General features: G+C 39.4%; 1 protein-coding gene across 4 annotated transcripts in view; it reads right to left on the reverse strand.

Annotated features, from left to right (window-relative positions):
• SEMA3D (semaphorin 3D) overlaps positions 1 to 20,228 on the reverse strand; it is a 133,068-nt gene that overhangs the window by 24,742 nt on the left and 88,098 nt on the right. For all 4 annotated transcript variants that reach the window (XM_059847458.1, XM_059847456.1, XM_059847455.1 and 1 more), the window contains 3 exons: positions 11,860 to 11,974; positions 11,330 to 11,399; positions 9,277 to 9,421 (listed from right to left, as the gene is read on the reverse strand). In XM_059847458.1, coding sequence (XP_059703441.1) covers positions 9,277 to 9,421; positions 11,330 to 11,399; positions 11,860 to 11,974 — 330 coding nt within the window. The remainder of the gene's footprint in view (positions 1 to 9,276; positions 9,422 to 11,329; positions 11,400 to 11,859; positions 11,975 to 20,228) is intronic.

Consider the following 20,228-nt stretch of genomic DNA (forward strand, 5'->3'; position numbering starts at 1 on the left):
CAACCTTCATCAGATTTTTCCCTTCTGTGCCTTTCAGGGTAAGCCCAAGTACATATGTGCAAGGTGGTTCATTTTAGTGACCCGTGATCTCTCATCACCTATCTCTGCTTCCTTACCACAACTGCTTACATCTCTTTTCTGTCCCTTCTTTTACAATCAGTCTCGAATCCAAGCCTGAGAAAACTTCTGTTTTGAATCTGGAGGCATCTAGATGTGTTACTGGGGAATGAAAATTGTGGATAAGATGAACTGGACACATTATTCCAGTTGGTGACAACCTTTCACACAGGAACGATTCATTGCTTCTTTTTTCATAGTTTTTAATGAAGTAACCCCTGTATCTACTGCCAGGTGGAGCTCTAACACAGCCTGTGAAGAAAGAAATGTGATTCGGTAACACCTCAGTATTCTATCAAAAGTTAAGGTTTGTGGTGAAGTTGCTATACAGCTCTCCTTCATAGCAATTTTTGACAGAGAAGATTTTAGTTCACATTCCCAACTACCCAGTTGGAAATGTGTTGAATCTATGGTGCCAGTTAGGATTTCTTCCACCATGTAAGGCAGAGTAGCAACTAAATTTCTGACTGAGGGAAAAGCTTCACAAAAGTATTTGATACTACCTGTATATTCAGAAACAAAACAGGCCAGCAAAGCACAGACCAGCTGATGTTACACATCCCCATCTATGGCCACATCTGAAATTTCTGTTGGGGTCAATTCCTGGTCTGCCTTAAGACCCCAAACACTGCTACAGCACTGCCATGGGGAAGGTGACACTTGGAGCATGCCTAAACTACAGCAAAGCCCATCTTAACATTAAACAAAAGACTAACTAGGGGTCTGCACTTCAACCTGACCTCTGGTTTTAGTTAACAGAGCTGTAGCCCCAGTGATTTAAGAGTCTGCAGCCCATTTCCATTCCTTGCTTGAACTGAATGTTATGGCTATCTAGAGAGATAACAGACTTTGTGCAAGTGTCCACTTGATTAGTGTTGTTTCAGACTGTGGGAGTTAAGCCCCTGCATTCCCATCTTCATAATGGATCTGAAATAGTTTATTGGAAAACATCTTAGGCCCCTGGATCACCTAATAGCTTTTGACAATTTCCCCATGGACAGTAAACCTGTGCCAATCTGAATCACACAGAAATTTTTGTTTCATTGTATAATTCCATTTATGGCTGTGAAAGAACAGACACGAAAAAGAAAAAAAAAGGGTTGCATTGTCATGTGATAACCACCCAGAAAACATTCCTTGAATATACAGCTGAATACAAGTAAAAAAGAAGAAAAGGAAAAGTCCTGTTGATAAAAGCAGTTCCACTGGAAACATCTATTGCAGGGAGATATCCCTAGGGTGTTTGTGCCAGCAGCTCTGTAAGAACTTCACCCTCTGGCTTGCTGGGTATCATCTCCCACATTCTGTTTTTTGCTGTGCTTTTACAAAGTCTTTGCAAGGTTACATCCTTTCAGTGGGCTGTATTCAGCTTGGCTTTTGAAGAGAACAGTATCAGTAAAATAATTTCACAAAGAAATATGACTTTGAGACAAAAAGCAGACTTTGAGATTAAAAAATTATGTTTACCTTTAGAGGTGTTGAAAAAAAGTTTTTTGGGATAAATAGAGAGAAACGTGTGATAACTTTACTTTTCTTTGCATTAGAGTTTTGCATTAATTTATTCTGTAAAGGATGAGAAACAAATTCACCTCTTCAAATTCCCAACCATGCAGTAACTCTCTTCCCCTCATGGTGGACTACAGGTTGATTTTCCCCGTATGTCCCATTTCTGTGGTTCATGCTCCCACTCATTACTCAGAGTATCTGCATCTACTGGAAATGTGCTGACTGCTCACCTATTAACAACTCAATTCCAGAAGCCCATTTCTATGTGGAAAATGGGAGTAGCCCCTTCAGTCTTCAAGATCTCCTAGATTTTTGCCAAAAATTTATCATCGGAGGAAGATGAGAGCAGTGACATCACTTACTAAAAACCACTGGGATAAAATTTCTGACAATTTGGAACTATAGAGCTGCTACAGTAATCCCAAAGGCCCAAGCTCTACCATGCACGATACAGGGAAATCTTCTGCCAGCTTGCTTAGTTAATTAAGTAAAAATAAGGACTAAGGGTTTGATCCAGAAATCTGCTTCAGTCAACAGGGTCTTTTCCAATTATTTCAGGGCTTTGGACCCTATCCTAAGACAGCATGACCACCAAGAACAGCTGGGTAGGTGTGACTGTTATGTTTGGCCAAGGGAGCTATTTCCAGAGGCATCACTCACTGTGGCATGATGGATGGAACAGGGGAATTAGAAAGTCATTTTAGCCACCCTTTGGCAAAGTTTTCAGGCAGTTTTTTAAAGCTGTGTCCACCCATCATTGCAGAACAATTCCTGTAGGCTTGTGCTTCCTTTTCTAGCAATCAGTAGGATGTAGGATGGTCAAGTGGGTGAGTGAAACAACCTTTCATGTCCGAAAATGTGAGTTCACATCCTGTTGCAGGTCTCATGACAGCAGTACTGGTTTCTCTGCCCAGTTCATAGTTCATTTATTCACATCATCAGCACCAGATGCTGTCTCAGATATGTGACATCTCCCACTGGGGACAATAAGATACTGGCTTTTATATCAAATGTCACAGGAGTAGGTTGGCAGAGTTGTTTCATGTGGACTACAAGAGAATCTGGCTTCATAAAAGTTCTCATTATCACTGTGCTCTTTCAGCACCTTCAGCTTTTGCTATAGGGTGGGATTCATCTCACCTGATCTAGATTTTAATCTTGGCTGCATGTGAACTGCACAGAACAGCAGCTTCTCTTCTCACAGAAGGCTATCTTTGTCTTTCTGATAAAGAATTCTAAAGAAGCAGCTTGGATTTGATGCTCTTCTTCTAGATAGCTGATATCAAACAAAATTAATCACATGATATCAGTCAAGTTTCTACCACTAGATAAGAATTTTGCAATAAGCTTGTTCACCATATAATCTATTCTTCAGAGGTTGCTTAGGCCTTTGCTGCCATAAATAATAACTTGATAAAAATATATGTGTCAGAAATGAAGGATAAAACAAAACAAGACAACCACCCAAAACAAACAAACAAACAAACAAAAACCCCCAAAGCCAACAGAAACAGAGCTGCAAGTGCTAAGGGTATTCAACTTCTGTATAAGCTCTACGGGCACAAATCTTTTGAAAAATCAATAGTTACTTTAATTTATTGACATGCCTTCTGTGTGAGCTCAGTTTTGACAGTAATCACTTTGGACTAAGTCCTGATCCCACGTGACCTACAAAGATGCCTTCTCTTCCCTCACCTGTTATTTGTATCTGAATGTGGTCACACAGTGGTAAGTTAAGGCTAATCTTTCTTAAATAAAAGCAAATACACACTAAATTAACACCACCACACACATGCAAGCTTTTCTCCTTTTTTCACTTGTCTTATTAAATTTGCAGCTTAGCAGAGTGCTGGATGTGTGGATCTCACACAATGCTGAGACATACAGTGTGACTGTGTTAACATTATGTGGGAAACGTGGCCAAGTTTCTCAAAAGCTGGTGCCAGAAGCTGGGCTCCTAAATAAACCTCCAATTTGCCAAACTGGATAGTGCTTCACACCATCTAGTGAACTCAAGTAAGAGCTGCTGGATCTAACACCTATTAAAATGGTGGCAATTATTTGGGAATCTAGCTGTAAGGTGTATGAACACATCCTTTCCATGAATGATGCATCTGTAGTTCAGTAGTGCTGGTGTCTACTGACAAACTAAAAAAAGAATGTTGTTCCTTGGGAACTTCAAAAGGGTTTCTATTACAAGTGTGTTGAAAATCCCAGTTTTAAAGTGTCTTGTCACATGTATCCTGAGACCCACTTAACACTGAGACTCAAGCAGCTACAGGGTAGATTGATTATATTGAGTGAAGCAGGCACCTGCTTGCGTTTATAATGTCCAGGCTGGGAATTTTTAAGGATTTCACAAGGACAACTGAGAACCATGCCAGCAAGTCACTCTTGTGAGTACTGGAAGTATCCAGTATGAAACATGAAAGAGTGAAGTATTTCTTAAACCTCTCCCATAGCAGGGAATTAGATGTCTTAGTCTGGGCTTCCCTCCTTGAGAGATGTCCCTTGTCCTGGGAACTCCTTGCTCCTTCGTGTTGAAGTGTTTTACTTTTCACAGATTAATTACCTCTTATCTTAGCCAAAACTAGTAACTAATAAGTTAAGTCTTCCAGGCTCTAAATAAGTTGTCTTACCACTGATTCATCAAGCAAACAGCAGATAAAATGGAGGAACTACCTTCATCCTCTCACTTCTGTGTTAAATGGGGACCTCCAACACAGCCAATGCACTGAAGATGGAACGTGGCTTCCTGAGAGGCCTAAATACCATGTGGCTTCTTTTCTGTAGACTGATCAGAGCTGTACAATCCATTCTGTATTTGTCTATAATGTCTACAAAAACCCTTAAAGCTCTCTACAAGATGAGTGCCAGGAGGACTGAACACTCAGTGGGGAGACTCACTTTTAATCTTGAAGCTACTCAGTGTGCCTGGAGGAAGGCTGGGGTGAGGGGAACAAATCAGGTTCGTAGGAGAAAAACAAACAGTGCCAATTTTAAATGGAATCAAACACACTCTTCCCTCACAACAAAAAGCACAAACAAAGCAAACAAAAATTTTAAGCTCTCTATTATTTTTTAATGGTTGTACCCCACTGCATGTGCAAGATTTGTTCTTGTACTTTTTCTTAAGCACTTTGTATTGCTTTTCCATTTAACACACCTGTGCTCTTGATAGAAAAAGCTGAGCATTAATCTGAGGCTAGCTGAGCTGAGACCAGCTGGATGAGTGAACTTGACTTTGCAGGTGGCACTTTGCAATTCTCTGCTGACCTCTAACACGAGGAAAGGTGACAAGTTTTGCAACATTGAAAAAGGCTGTTACAAGCTGGAAGGTGATCCATGTTGTGGAAAACAGGCTGGTAAGTAACAGGAGGTGTAGGAGGCTTTCTGAAGAAAATAAAACCATTAAGTGAAACATTTCACTTAATTAAGCTGCCCCATTTTACAGTAGGGAGATCAAAGGAGAGAGGAATTGGAGAAGCAAAGAATGCTGTCTGTCCCATAAAAGATAGGTGAAAGGGGAAGATAAGTCTAAAAATAACAAGGGAAACCTGTGCAACCTTCAATGTTTTTTGAACAAGCTTATTAAAGCAGCAAGGGAGGACAAGGGAGTTTTTTGGCAGGCAGTATTTCTCTGTGGCACAGCCAAGTCCCAATGGACATCACATCTTGATCAGCATGCACACTGGAAGACCAGAAGAAATAAAGGAAGGGGTTTCACTGAAGAAAGGGAGAGAAAGCAACTGAGAGAAAAGAAGATGAAGAAGGATGAAACTGAGTCAGGGGAGGCTTGAGGTTGGATATCAGGAAAAGTTCTTCACCCAGAGGGTGGCTGAGCACTGGAACAGGCTACCCAGAGAAGTGGTCACAAAACGTCTGACAGAGCTCTGGAAACATTTGGACAATGTTCTCATGTACATCCTGTGACTCTTAGGTGTCCTGCACAGGGACAGGAGTTGAACTCCATGATCCAAATGGGTCTCTTCCAGCTCAGTGGATTCTATGATTTTAAGATTCCATGATTACAGGAAAATCTGAGGGGTTGTAAGGGAACTCATTTAATAAAAAGAAAACACAAAGAATTCAAGAGGCCGGGACCATATTCAGATCTAGAGTAGAAATAGGTGAGACATTAAACTCTTCAAATGGACAAGAGCAATGTGTTGGGCTGCTGCTTCGTGTAGCTAAGTGACTCAGACTGCAAGGCTCTTACTTTGCTCATTCAGATGTTTGTTTTGATCTTTTGACAAATCAGATCAATAATATATCTAGACCCATCAAAACACTTGTTGTTGCCCTGGCTAGCATTTAACAGTCCTGCATTCTGCAGTAGATCAGACTGAGTGTTAATCTGCATCTTTAAATACTGACATTTCTCTAAAAATCTGACCTTAACAGTATTTACTCACCATCAATGAAATGAGTATGACTCCTTTGTACCCCATCAGAATTTCCAAATGGGCACTATGAGTTGCTGTGACACTGCAATTGCTATAGCTCAATAAATAAACTAGAAAAGTTTTCTTCCTCCTAATTCACTGAAAATCTTTTTCAAATGCAGTCTGTGATTTCTGGGACGGTATTATGAAAACTCTGCTTCAGAATACAGAACGCATTTTAAAGGAAGTTTTCCATGGTTTCTTTATTAATGGATAATTTCCTGAGAGAAACCCTAAAAGACTGGAATAAAACTGAATTTGTTATCTGAGGACAGCTGCAGATAGGCAAGTCCAATTTTTTAAACAGCTAAAGCAGATAGAGCAAAAGCTCCCTTGGTTTTCAAGTCACCCTTTGTGTCAGGGCTGCCTGCTTCATGCTTTTTTTTCTGTCTCTTTTTATTTTCACCTTCTGAATAGAAACAGATTTGAAGCCTTGCCTCTGTTTAACTCCCATTATTTCCACTTGCACTTTTATACCACCAAGAGAAGTTAAAGAGCTGTATGTTCTGCAGTGTCAGAGGTGTGGAGTGTGCCAGATGTCCCCTGCCACCGTGTCCAGGGGTGTTTTGATGACAGCAGAGGGCAGGCAGACCCTGCCACAGCTCAGGGACATGAGCAGAGAGGGGCTGCTGCTGCCTGAACCCACTCAGCATTGCGAAGGCATGATATCATGGTCATGTTGGGAGTTTATCTCACACACAAATTGCCACAGGAAGCATTTTGTCAAAATTTCAAAATCAAAGTAGTCACAGTCTCTATAGTGAGCAGCTTTATTTACTTAGGAGATAAAGGCAGCAGAGCAGAAAGTTAAATTAGGGTATGCAGTCTCCTGCTTCTGTATAAATGCTGAAAGGAAGTCAATGCATTTCTCAAAGCCAACCACCAAAAGAAATGCATTTCCTAGAATAGCCATTTATAGACTTTGCCAGTAACTAAAAGTACAGGAAATATAGAATCAGAGCAGTGTTAGCTATGCTGACTGTAGGTAACACGAGGAGCCTAAATTTCGAAAATGTTCTAGCAACTTAAAAAAGGGTAGATTATCCCTCTGGCTTTGTTCTGGGCATTCCTGAACCACGTCACAGCTGACAAAAAGTGACAAAATTAATCTTTAAGGAAGAGCATTTCAGCATTCACACTGCAGCAGTCTTCAAGGTTCATGTTGCTGCTTTTCGTTGCCTTTTAGCACAGTACTGCTTGTCCAGATCCCACCCTAAATCCGTTCATATCCAAGTTTGGCATAGCCCATCACAAGCCAAGAGCATGGCATGAATCTACTTATTTGGATACCCTACATCAAACTACTGAGCCTGAAGTGTTTTGCAATTCAGCTCACAAATGGAACAGATAAAAAGTTATGCAGCATTATGTTTACCTAATTTATACAGTAAATATGATAGATATCTTTCTTCTGACAGCTTTCCTCAGTAAATCCACTTCCTTTCTCAGTCCTTGGTCAGACAAACTCCTACACAAATCCACTGACTATGAAGGTTTGGAGGACTTTTAAGATACTGTTTTCTCACAGCTGTTATCAGGTGCTTAAAGGAAGCAGTTGGAGAGCTAAGGGTTGGCTTACAGAAAATATTTATCTTCAAACTTTCCAACTTTTACAAACCTTGCAACCATGGATATTCAAATCAGTGATAAAGATCAGCACTGACATGCTTCAGCATGGCATGTTTCCTTCCTTGAGAATCCCAGCTCAACCATGTGATGGCTAATACACTCAAAAATGCAATGAGCTTATGACCCGTCTATCTGTGCAAAGTGTTCATCCTTATGGGGCACTCTGAGTTTTTCAAGAGAGTTATTTTAATCTCTTTAGATGCCATGGGACCAACTATTGTTCTCCCTGGCACCATTTTCGTAGCTAAAATTAAATTCATCTGATCTCATTAACCAGCCATGGAGTTGCACACACACAAAAAAATTAAATTTAATCTTCTCTATGGGGGCACTGTGCATTTCACACGACAGAGATGCGTAAGCAGGCAATGCCTAAGTTGTCCAAGTTGAGATTTGCTCCATCAGGACAGATCATGGGCAGGCCAAATTACGAGCTGTCCTGGTCTTTGGAGAGAGAGCTGCTCTGAGGTTCATTCTCAGCTGAAAGAAGGGAATCAGCCCCTGGGGCCTGACCTGCCAAGCACTGGGACCACTACATGCAACAAACAGCATCAGCTTGGACCACACAGTTCAGCCCAGTAGAAGGATGAAGAAGGAAACACAGAGGCACAAGGAAATATGAGAAAAGATGAACTAAATTAACTAGATAATATGGCTTGAGGCAGAGGTTACACCAGTGCTGAGGTCAGAGAAAGAGTGTAGAAATGGCCACATGGCTTCTAGGCCACGTCCAACACTGACAGCTCATGGCTGGCTGCCTAATACTTGTTCACTGAATACCTGACCAAGAGGGTAAAGAGCTATTCCAGATAAAATTGCTGCTCCTTTACATTTTTATGTACTAAGAGTTGCCTAAACTTGTGATGATGTTTTTAAAGTTGAGGTGCTTTTTGAAAATACCATTTCTTCCTCATCTGTAATGCTGTGCCTGTGCTTTTTGAAATTTAATACTGTGACAGAAGTGGGAAAAGAAAACTTTAATGAGTTTTTCGGTTTTCTTCCTCATTTTTGCCTGTTATAGCTGAAGTCTAAGAAACTGGGGTTAAAAGTATTTCCAGATACCAAATTTCTCTTTTCCTCCTGTCACTTACTTTTTATCACATAACATGTCCAGCAGTTAGCTCCTTATTTTACTTCAAAACACAACACACACAAAAATTCACACAACAGAATCAGAGACACTATCTCAATGATTTTAACAGACATGAAGATACTAGAAATGTAAATAAAACCCTTGTGATAACTATATAAAGAAATGCCTTTGGCTTTTTATGAAGCATTGATGCCTTAGAGGTGATCCCAACAGACAGAAATATAGCTGTACAGCAGGAGACCACAATATGAGAGACAATCAGGAAATAGTCTGGACACAATGTTATCTCAGAGACATGGAAAAATGTATATTTATATACTTACAGTGTAGGTAGAAGTCTGAGCTATCAACAGAAGGAGAAGAGTTGAGAGGATAATTTGAAACATCCTGAGCGGAAAATATAAATTACCAGCCTGGGGAGGGAGGGGTGTGAAGCATGATTGCTTTTGAGTAGAACCAGAGGTGTGTAATTAAGGAGAGACTCACTGTGCCAGGCCTGGGGTAGGGGATGCGGCCCTCGTACTGCACCCAGCGGTGATCCGCGCTCTCCTTGTGCGCGTAGGGGCCGTTGAACACAGCCCTGATCTCGGCCATGCTGTACACACACACTGCAGAGCCCTTGAACACCGAGCTGCAAGGGAAGAGACAAACGTGGGCAGGCTGCAAGGGAAGAGGCAAACGTGGGCAGGCTGCAAGGGAAGAGGCAAACGTGGGCAGGCTGCAAGGGAAGAGGCAAACGTGGGCAGGCTGCAAGGGAAGAGGCAAACGTGGGCAGGCTGCAAGGGAAGAGGCAAACGTGGGCAGCCTGCAAACACCCCCAGTGCCTCAGCCAGGGACTCAGGGAGCCCTGGGATCAATCTCACACCTGGTGGCTGATGTGCTGCTGAACATCAACGAGCACAGGTCTGCTAACTACAGATATTTAATGTCCCTGTTGTTGAGGCCAAGAGAGGCTACCTAGGACAGAGGCTAGACAGTGTTAAAGCAATGAAGTAAGGATTTATTAAAAGGCCTTTAAAGGATACACCTTGGGCAGTGCAAGAGCCTGGCTGGGGCTCTACCCAAGATGGACCAGTCACAAATTTTCACACTTTTATAAGTTTTGGTCCATTTACATATTGGGGTTAATTGTCCAGTTACAGCTTCAGCTTATGAAGTCCCATCCTCACAGATTGATCTCCTCAATTCCTCGCTGTTTATACTTTTTGGGCCTGAAGCTGCAATGCTAACCTTGGTTCTTGGGCTGGAAAATTATTCTTTTGTAGAACTAAACTGTGAAGAGAACTTGCTAACACTTTATAGGAAGTTCACAGTTATACATTAAAGCAGTACAAAATCTAGAAAATATGAAAGCTTGAACTTAAGGCATCATTGTTACAGTTTTAAGCTTTGCTTGGTTGAAACCTGGTTTGGCCTTTGGGACTAATCAAGAGAATGTAATTTCTTCTAGTGGCTGACAGTCTCCAGCTATCATTTACTAGCTTTATTTTTACTAGCTATTTTAATTAGTATTTCATCCAGCGAAGGACACTCATTTACATTGTGTTCACATCTGGAAGCCCATATACTAGTGATATAGGTGAGGTCCCTGAGAATTAAAAGTTGCATCAGAAAGACCAAAAAAACAAGATATAAAAGTAAACACTTATTGAATTTTCATGCATTTTCCCCTCTTAAAATGTATTTGTCTAAAAAAGTCTAAACCATTTCAGTTTTCCAAAGAACACCATGCCAGGTTGCTGAGTAGTGTGCACTTGAGCTGCTTCACAAACCATTTCATTTACTGCATAATATTTACTTAAATTTTAAGTAGTTTCTGTGGTTATATATTCTAGAGAGCTACTGTAGTAACTTCTTCTGAATTAAGGAGTGTCTTGGCAATCCCTCATTGTACTCATACTCATCAGCATTTGGCTAGTCATTATTTACACTTAATTCAAAGGTTCTGGAGACAAAAGAAAGAATTTTTAATTTTCTTTCTGACTTTTTATAGAGAGCACTTCACTATTGATCTGAAAGGTCAATTATAAATTAGTGCATCCCCCTAAGATAAAGCTGGGTTATCCTTTCATTAACTGTGAACTATATAATCACTTAACTATCAGTTTATAGAGTAATTTTGATACTAAGAAATTTCAGATGTCAAAGTATTGCTTACAGAAATGAGGCTTCACAACAATAATTTGCCTAAAATTTTAACAATTGGTTGCTCAATAAATATAGAAATTCACAAATTCAACTGGATTAGATTGAAATAATCTAGTTTGCTTTTGATTGTTACATTTATATTACTTTTTAGAATCACTCTTAAAAGTTGGGAACACAAAGGTTTAGGGACATAATTCATTCTTTCCAGTTCTGAAAAATATTGTCCTCAGTGACTAGAACCTTGACATTGGACACCTAATTCCAGCAGTTCCTAACTGCTCTCAGGAATCAGGATCTAGTCTAGAAGACCTGAGTATACACTAAAGTATAAAAGTCCTGAGTAAGATCTTCATCATTTGTTTCCAGAGGCAAAAATGATCCCAACACGTACCTTGTTGTAGTGAAGACTCCATACACAAGTGGGTTCCTCTCATCTCTTGTAGAAAGTAAGAATATATCTTCTGCAGTGAGAAAAACATATTTGGGGATTTTAATTTTTTTAGTTAAACATCCATTGACTATTTCTACATTAACCAGCTGTAAGTAGGAAATTCATAAAAATATAACCAGATTCATAAAAATATAACCAAATTATTTCTGTTGGAATTTTAATGTCTGTCATGTGAATTTGTAGCAATATTCTGAAATGTGTTCATTTGCAGGCAGTGTGGGTTTTATACCAAATCAGATTTTTACTTTCGAGCTTTTGGAGGGAAAGGGAAATACACTGTAATTTTGATCAGATCAGTATTAGTTATAATCAAGGACCTCTGATCAAAGTCAGAGGTATTACCAGCACAGTTTGGAGGAGGAGTAAAATCAACACAAACATAGTACTTCCATAAACCAGAGGGGGGGAAATTCCAACAAAAGCAGGTATTACTAACATCAAAATAAACCATTAAAGATAAATCAACTTACGCAGCTCATCGAAATGTGTGTCTGTCCCTTCAGGACCAGGTATGGAACACACAAGCCTGGCTTTCAGAAAAGTTGTCCACTTGTTTATTAGGCTTCTTTGGCCTCCCATATCATTCTAACAAAAATAAAATGAAATTCCTGAATATTAAAAAAGTAGGGACTTTAACACATGACAGCACAGTATGGACTGTGCATCTTTTGATTCCACAGAAGATGCACAACAACATATTTTTTTTTTTCATTTTCTTCTTCTTAAAAGAGTGTAAGAGAGCCTTTTTCTAAGTCGTTTCTGTAGTTACTTATCAGCTCAGAGAGAGGGCAATTCAAATTTTCTAATTATACCCAAAACTGATTGTGAAGTTCCTTCACCAGCTTTTGAACTGGACTATCCATATCACATGATTTATTGCTCTCTGTGAGGCTAATTTTTATAATCAGTTGTTCTTCAAAATTCTTTACAAACCAAATACAACAGAACATTTTGGATAGATTTTGAAAAAAAAAAAAAAAAGGAAAACTATATTCAACAGGGGCTTACAATGCAAACACTGCACTGGTTTTTTTGGTTTTTTTTTGATTACACAGTAAAGAGAAAAATGCATTCCAGGCAAAACCAGTCATATTATTCTAATAATCATTGTTACAGAAATATCAGTCTGTCCTCCTGCAACTGGGATTTTTTTCATTTATTTTACTACAGGTTTTCAAAACGTAAGCATGCTTGCCCAAATTTCCTTTTAGCTACTGGAGAAAGAAAAAACATATAAAGGGTCACTTGAAATTGGAATTACCTTTCTGAAGGCTAAGTGACCTTCTACTGACTTGGATCAGCACAGGTGTATGGATAATAGATTTCAGAAGATTTAAATTTTAAGAAGCCAAACTAGGAGTTTGCTCATGTACTTCTTCCATGGACGACATGAAAGACCCTGCTGGTTCCAAACAGCAGAACTATTCAGGCTCTGCAAAGCTATTTGGCCCCCAGAACTCTTTATCCTAAAAATGGTAAGGGCAATGATATACCAGCAGGAACCAAGAATTGAAACACTTAAAAGAAATGTCATCACCAGGGATATTCTCCCAGCTGTAGGTTCTGAATAGCCCCAGAAGGTGCCTCCTCCCCTCAGTTATAAACTCTGAAGCTTAGGGGATCGGTGCTGTAAGTTTAAGGACCATAAATTTAGCCATAAATATTCAGCCCCTTCAGAATTATTAGGAGAAATCACTTTTTTGTTAATTCACTTTGCAATCTGAAGGCATAGAACCAGCCAGAGTAGGAAACACTGGGTGGTGGGAATTACATGTCATCACCACAGACTGTACTTGGCCCTTCAGGGCTGTATCATACATACTACAGGCATTCAGAAAGATGGTTTTAAGTGCTGAAATCACTCCACAAGGAGTAACACTTCTCTGGTAATGCACTCTAACTGCTTTTCCTTTTCATGTACCTGCTACTTTCAAATAGATTAGCTCAGTTGGAAATGATTCCTGTTAATATATGGCCTTTGGAACTCCTGCTCTTACAAAAATTGCTGCCTCCTCTCTTGATTTCCTGAGGTTCTGCCAAGCCTGAAGCTTTGCATCTACCCAACAGATTTATTACAAAGGTGTCAAAATTAGCAGCCTGAAGCAAATAGCAGAAAAACCTCTGCATGTGTGTGTTCTGTTCAAAGGCAGAGCAGACTTTGTGGTGCAGCTGAAAGCAAACAACTGCAAAGATGCAACAAAGAATGTTAAAATGCAAGGAGTGTTAAGCTTTTCCTTCCTCTGGCAATTCAGATTAGCTAAGCAAATCTCACACTACAGGGCTACCACTTTGATTTCTGGTGAATGCACTGCAGCATCACAAGAGATGAGATGTCTCTAACTACCTGACTAAAATCTGAAAATAGGAAGAAAGCGTGGAGCAAGTGATGGGGCTGGAATAGAAGAAAGACCCTTGTCTAGTTCCTACTCCTGTCACTGCAGCATTCAGCTTCTGCAAGAGATAGAAGATATGTACTTGTGTTTTACCAACCTTAACTTGTGATCCACCACAGCATTTTCACAAATGCTTATTTCAAATAGATCAGTAGCTCCACTGAGTTGTTAGAGAGCAGTATGAACCAAAGACTGTGCTCAAAGAAAGCAATCTTAGCAGTGCTACAGGCATTAAAGTATAAAATATATGGATTTAGGATGTATCTACATTTGCTTTCTCTCAAGGCAGGACATGATGCTAACCATGTTATTTGAATTTAAGAGACATTAGAAAAGACATTCACTTGGTGTGCTTTACATATCCAAAAGCTGCCAAAGTAACACTGTACACTTTATAATGGAGCAAAGCGGATTCAGTGGCCCGTCAGCATTCCAACAGCTACCAAGTCCTTCTGAAGCCAGAGAATGACAAATTTATAGTGCAGAGAGACTGAAAAGACCTTTCACTGGCTTAGACAGTTGCACATATAATATGCTGACATATCCTTCAACATGCTTCTTTCCTACTGCCACGGCTGAGCAAAATAAAAAGCACATTTTCTATGAAGATATTTTTGCTTGTGGTTTTGGGGTATTTTCTGGATCAGTAGACATACAGTACTCCTCAATTCTATATGTCATCTCATCTCTGTTTAATACGGTGCCTTTCCTTTCCTACAGCGTGCCCAGGATTCATTGAGATTGACTAAGAAAGTGCAGGAACTGACAAAGGCCATGATTTTATCTACATACAGAATTAGTTCAGACTAAGGAGGTTCAGAAACTATAAATAATCTAGGTATGTCTTTGCTCCTCAAGTCTCAAGTAGAATTTATCTTACTAAGCTGAGTAAATGTCTATTTTTTTAAGAAAGGGCACCCCTTCCTTCCTCATAGTATTTTTTGGTGCATATTAGGTCAGTCTTTGACCCATCTTGAGGCTTCAGGTGCTGGAGAACATGCAGTTGTTCTCCTTTCCTTCAGACTATGTTGATGTGTACTCACTCACTTTGCATTGTATCTGCCCACTCTGGTGGAGATTCTTTGGACCTTCATCACTCCTGATTATTGGTCTCTGAGAGGCTAAACAAAGGAAATACTGGCCTAAGTTAGTTTTGGGACTGGACTGCCACAGAAAGAAGACAGCCTCTTTTGCCAAAGAGATTATTTCGTAGTAGCAGTCTGGAATGAATCACTGATGTGCTCAAATGCTGTGAGCTGGCTGTAGAGCAGAACACAAACACAGTAGGATGTATAGGATGGGGAGTCAGTAGATTAGAAGAAATGCATGGAAGAGTGAAAATCACTAAAGCAAAGGCCAGTTAGTGCACAGGTGGACAGAAGTAAGGATTAAACACAAAGTCACAGACAGCTAAAAAGCCCATTCAGCTTATTTATACCAAGCAAAGGTTTGCCTCAAGCCTGCTTAAATAATTAACTGGATGTACTGAAATAATTTTTGACAAGAGATATGGTCTGAATACAAAGAACTCTAAATATTTCAGGGAGATTGGACAAGGAGACAAGATAAATTTAAGTGCTGAGAGAAGGGGAAGGCAGCATGAACAAGCCTTTCATTCCAAAAATATGGCTAATCTTTTAACAGCCAACCAGCCTTGAGTATCTGAAATCTTATCTCCCAAAATATCACTTCTAAGCACAGCGGATTAGCTGTGTTTACTATAAACTTTGTTACTGGACAGATGAAGGCACTTAGGGACTGCATATTTCATTTTGAATATAAATAAAGCTTTAATTAGCACTTACAGCTTTGTAATCTCACAAGCTCTAACAAATACCAACACTTCTGCCTGAAATACCTTCTTTTTAACAGAAAGAAGTGCCTGTAAAATCTTGGTTACTTGTGCTTGCCTGAGTTAGAAATATAGATGATTGCCAACTAGAAGGGGGGCTGTTCAACCTGTTACCTGTTGGGGAAATACTACCCCAAAATATCACAAAAATTTTAACTACAAATTACTTAGATAAATGGGGAAGTAATCCAATAAGAGTTTAATAAATCAGGCAGACTCTTATTAACAGAAACCCTAAAATTTCATCCCTTTTCACTGAGCTGGTTGCAGAAAACAATTTGTTGCAGTGAGAAATCAGGTTTCTACCAGATTACATTGAGAATTCAAATATCAGATGTCCCACTTCCATAAGCATAGGTAATTGTATGGCTGACATTCAGGAAGACTGCTGTTTAAATGGCACAGTGTAAATTTTGTGAAGTAATTCAAGGTCATGTCATGCACCTCTCTTGGGAGTCTTCCATGAAAATTTCAGTTTTCTGATCTGCAATTTATGCGCAATTAAGCAAAACAACTTAATTGCAGATTAAGCTTTTTCAAATCATTTAGCTAAAGATAAATTCACATGAGAATAAAAGCCATCAGAAAAGATACTCTATGATCAAGTGATTTAGAAATCAACTTATATTAAAGACTTTCTGTTGTATCTATTTCCTATTCTGTTGTATCTTGTATACTATATAAATATAGTTTCATTAAAATGAACAAATGTTAGTCTTGGAATCCAGTAGGCAGGAAAACAGATGGCAACGAAACTAAAGAACATCTGCATCTTTGGGGATTTAAATCTCTTATTTGCTTGTAAGTAACAGTGACAAATTGAACATTAGAACAAAAAGTGCAGTTATCTGAAAAATCAGTCTACATCAAAGATGTCAAACACTGTGATTCATAAAACTTTAAAGACAGTAATTATCCTGAACAGCCTCTAAAAGGAAGAAAAGAAAAAAAAGGAAGAAAAAAGAAACAAGACAATGAGTGGAATTTCTAGAAGCAGGTTATTAATTACAGCCAGTGGCAAGATGTGCAAAAGGACTACCCAAAGAGAATTCCTGGCCTGAATAAAAGGAAATGTTGGAGAACAGAGAGGAAAAGTGCTGAAACTGCAAAAGGCCCTGGAGCCTTTCTCTTATTGAAGCTTAGCTATGTGACAAAGCTAACAGAAAAAAACGGCATCCCCTGGAGCAAAGCCTTATATTATGGAGGAAAGACCCTCCAAACTTGTAGCTGACTTTACAAATGGAGAAACAGCCTACAATCTCCTTTCAACTTCTGTCTTCAGGTTCAGTTCTTTCTATAATTATTTTGTTTTACTTTACATATTCAGTCCCCACTCAACTCTGTTAGGTACCAACCCAACACAGGAAAGTTAAATCGCTCCTTCAGGAATTCAGGTGCAAAATTTCTTGTTGAAACCATACAAATGTAGATGAAGATTCCTCCCACGATTTCATCAGGCTATGGGTGAAAACATCAAGCTACACATGAACACTTGAGAGAGAATAAAAGCACACTCGCAATATAAGCAAGAGAAAGGAGGCACATGAGACTTCAGGATTTTGACTGCTCTCCTATGGATACATCAAGTAAATCTGGGGAAGTTACTTCTCCTCCCTGTCTGCAGTTCCCATCTGACAATGAGGTGGGGACTCTGTTTAGTTCCTGCTCCTCAACCAGGCTTGTTTTCATTTCATTGAGAAAGTGCACTGAGCATGCATAACTGTTTGGTTCAACATGGAAAATGTTGATTTTTATTTTGGAAAATATTTTAACATCACACCCAGAAGTTCTACCAAACGATCTTTGGACGGGATCCAGACTGGAAAATCTAAATACACAGCAAAGAAAAATTCTGGACTGTTACTAAACATACCATGAAAAAATCCCTAAAATCCAGAAACTAACAGGCTTAGGTAAAGACAAGGATGGCTTGGGAGAAATAAAAGAATAAAACTAAGCACCATTTTACCTTTAGGCCATGCAGCAATCCTGCTCAGACTATCTCCAGCAGGCATGCTGGTATTAAGAATATTCTCCTAAACTGTCCAAATGCTGCCACAAATGAAAAGTACTCTACTATATCCACCACTAGGCTGTTCAATCTAACTTCAGTTGGAATCTGAAGTTAGCAAAGTCTTATGACTAAAAAACCAAATATGTTACAGGATTCTCAGGAAAATCTACTTAACATTTTGAGTATAAACTGTACATTGTTTATTAGAGGGTGTTTGACAGATGACCTGTCTCTCATCTAAATTTTCATATATACATAATATAACTGATATTATATACATACATAAGAAATATATAAAAACACAGAGAACAAAATCTTCAGGTTATGAAAGGCAGCATTCTTGATTATGAGGGCAAGTCAAGTAATTAGATGGATCATGCATTTAATGTCAAACAGGAAATCAGAATTTACATGATTTTAACAGATTGACAGCACTGTGAAACTGGCAGAGTATGAGACCCAGCATTGGGATAAACTGGTTTCTTTATGAACAAATAAGCTTGAATTTGCTATCAGAATTTCACATTCTTACATCAGAATATCTTGCATTTCAGGTTGAAGGGATTCAGTAGGGCAGAGCTCCCTTTATAGTTAGTGGAAAATATGTCCTTCAGAGAGTGATTTGGGTTGAAGATGGAAGGAGTCTTCCTCCAGAAACTAGTTATCTGCCTTTAATGAAGGAAGGGCATGCCTGATAATTAAGTTTCCTCACTTGGATATATACAAGTGCCTGAAGTCACTAGCATGAGATATTGTGATCACAGCATTGATAACCACAGGTTGTGAGCTGGGAAGGGCATGAGACCAAAGAATAAAGGTAGGTCATCATCTTAGAGAGTCCTTTAGAATCTGGAATCCTGAAACATCTGCATTTACAACACTGTACTCAATCAACAATAGCAAAACTGCAAAGCATGGTACATTTTTATAGCAAATGTACTGACAGGGAAAAAAAAAAGACAGGAAGATAAATCAATCATGTGAAGTAAAACTTCAAAATCAGAAAGTTATTATTTGTACTCTTACAGATATTTGAACATCTGAGCCAAAGCACTCACACGTCAGGGACTTTGGATTAGCCATAGGAACTTCTAGAGGCTTCCACTTCTGAGCCAAGGTGTACTGGCAGTGTCTTATGCAATGTCTCTCTGGCAACTAGGATGATTTCCAAAGTTGCTTCAGAGGTTGTGCAGCTGCACTTTCATAGTCCAGTTTTTAAAGATCTATCTTGACACTGTAACTTCTTTCTCACTTTCCCTGAGGTTCAGTAAAATTCAGTCACACCTCTTTACATATAAACATACCTTACATATTTTTGCATCATCTGTAAATCATGATTTCCCCTTTTAAAACACCAATTACTGAAACACACCCATGAGGGAAAGAAATTTACAAAACTTCATATACTTATATAACCCTTGCCAATAAGAAAAGTTGGACCAAGAGAGCTGATGTAATATCTCTTAATCCATCACAGTTAGAAGCAGATACTCTATGCAACTGGACAATCTCCAACACATCAGCCCTTAAAAATGAAATCATCACGATGAGCATCTGCTTTTCTAAATAATTTGAAAACTTTCAAATGGCACATAATGTGCAAATATCAAATTTGGAAGTCCAAGAGGAGTTGGTTGCCAAAGGACTCACGGCTGCAAAGACACTTAGTGGGCAAATGAGGGCAAAGGTTGTTCGAGGGATAACTTTTTCAGAGAGTTCTTAATCATTATTATTGAGAAATCAAGAAAAAAAATATATTTCCCATGGCTGGAGTTGTGGGTAGGCAATACTATAGTGACAAAGGAGGTATGTAAGCATGTAACACACAGGAAGTTAAATCTCGTCTGGAATGAGTTGCCTCCAGAACTGGAAGCAGGATGGCTGCACGAGCATGGCTCTGAGCCCAGATTAATTAGGCCTGCTGAGAACATGTGAACATGGCTATTTGGCTTCCGGGACCTGCCTGGTGCAGCTGAATGGGAAAGCAGGACACTGCCAGGACAGCTCCAAGGGCTTTGGGGAGAGATCAATTATCCTCACAATACAGAAATACCAATAATGATCATGGGCCAGTTATCCCTAGACACAGTAAAGGCATGGCTAGACTGTATCCAGGACAAGAAAAACTTAACTTACACACACCAGCAGCCCTGTGGCAAAGCCCGTGGAGACTCTGGACTTGGAGCTGCAGAGGAATAGCTCCCTCCTGCCATTCTGGGAATACAAATTGCTCTAAGCACCAGACAGGAGGCAAGGTCACAGCCTTGAACTCTGCTGATGTTCATGGCTTTGGAAATAAATTACATTACCCAAAGGTGGAATGCAGGGTGTGTCCAGGGCTCTTGACTCAAGAGCTCTTAAAATGATTACATTCCAGTGTGCTTAGAAAGTACAGTTTAACCAAGAGGGCTGTGCCTAATTGCAGTATTCTTTTCCCCAGGTACAGCTTGGTATATATAAGTGTGAAATGGTATTAAAATAAAGAAAAAGGGGGAAAAAAAAAAACAAAACAGACAAAGAGCTCACTTGTTCCCACTAGAACAAAGGCTGCTTCTGGATACCAAACACTTTGGGAAATAT

Source organism: Haemorhous mexicanus, chromosome 5, assembly GCF_027477595.1.
Source record: "Haemorhous mexicanus isolate bHaeMex1 chromosome 5, bHaeMex1.pri, whole genome shotgun sequence".
NCBI classification, from domain to species: Eukaryota; Metazoa; Chordata; class Aves; order Passeriformes; family Fringillidae; genus Haemorhous; species Haemorhous mexicanus.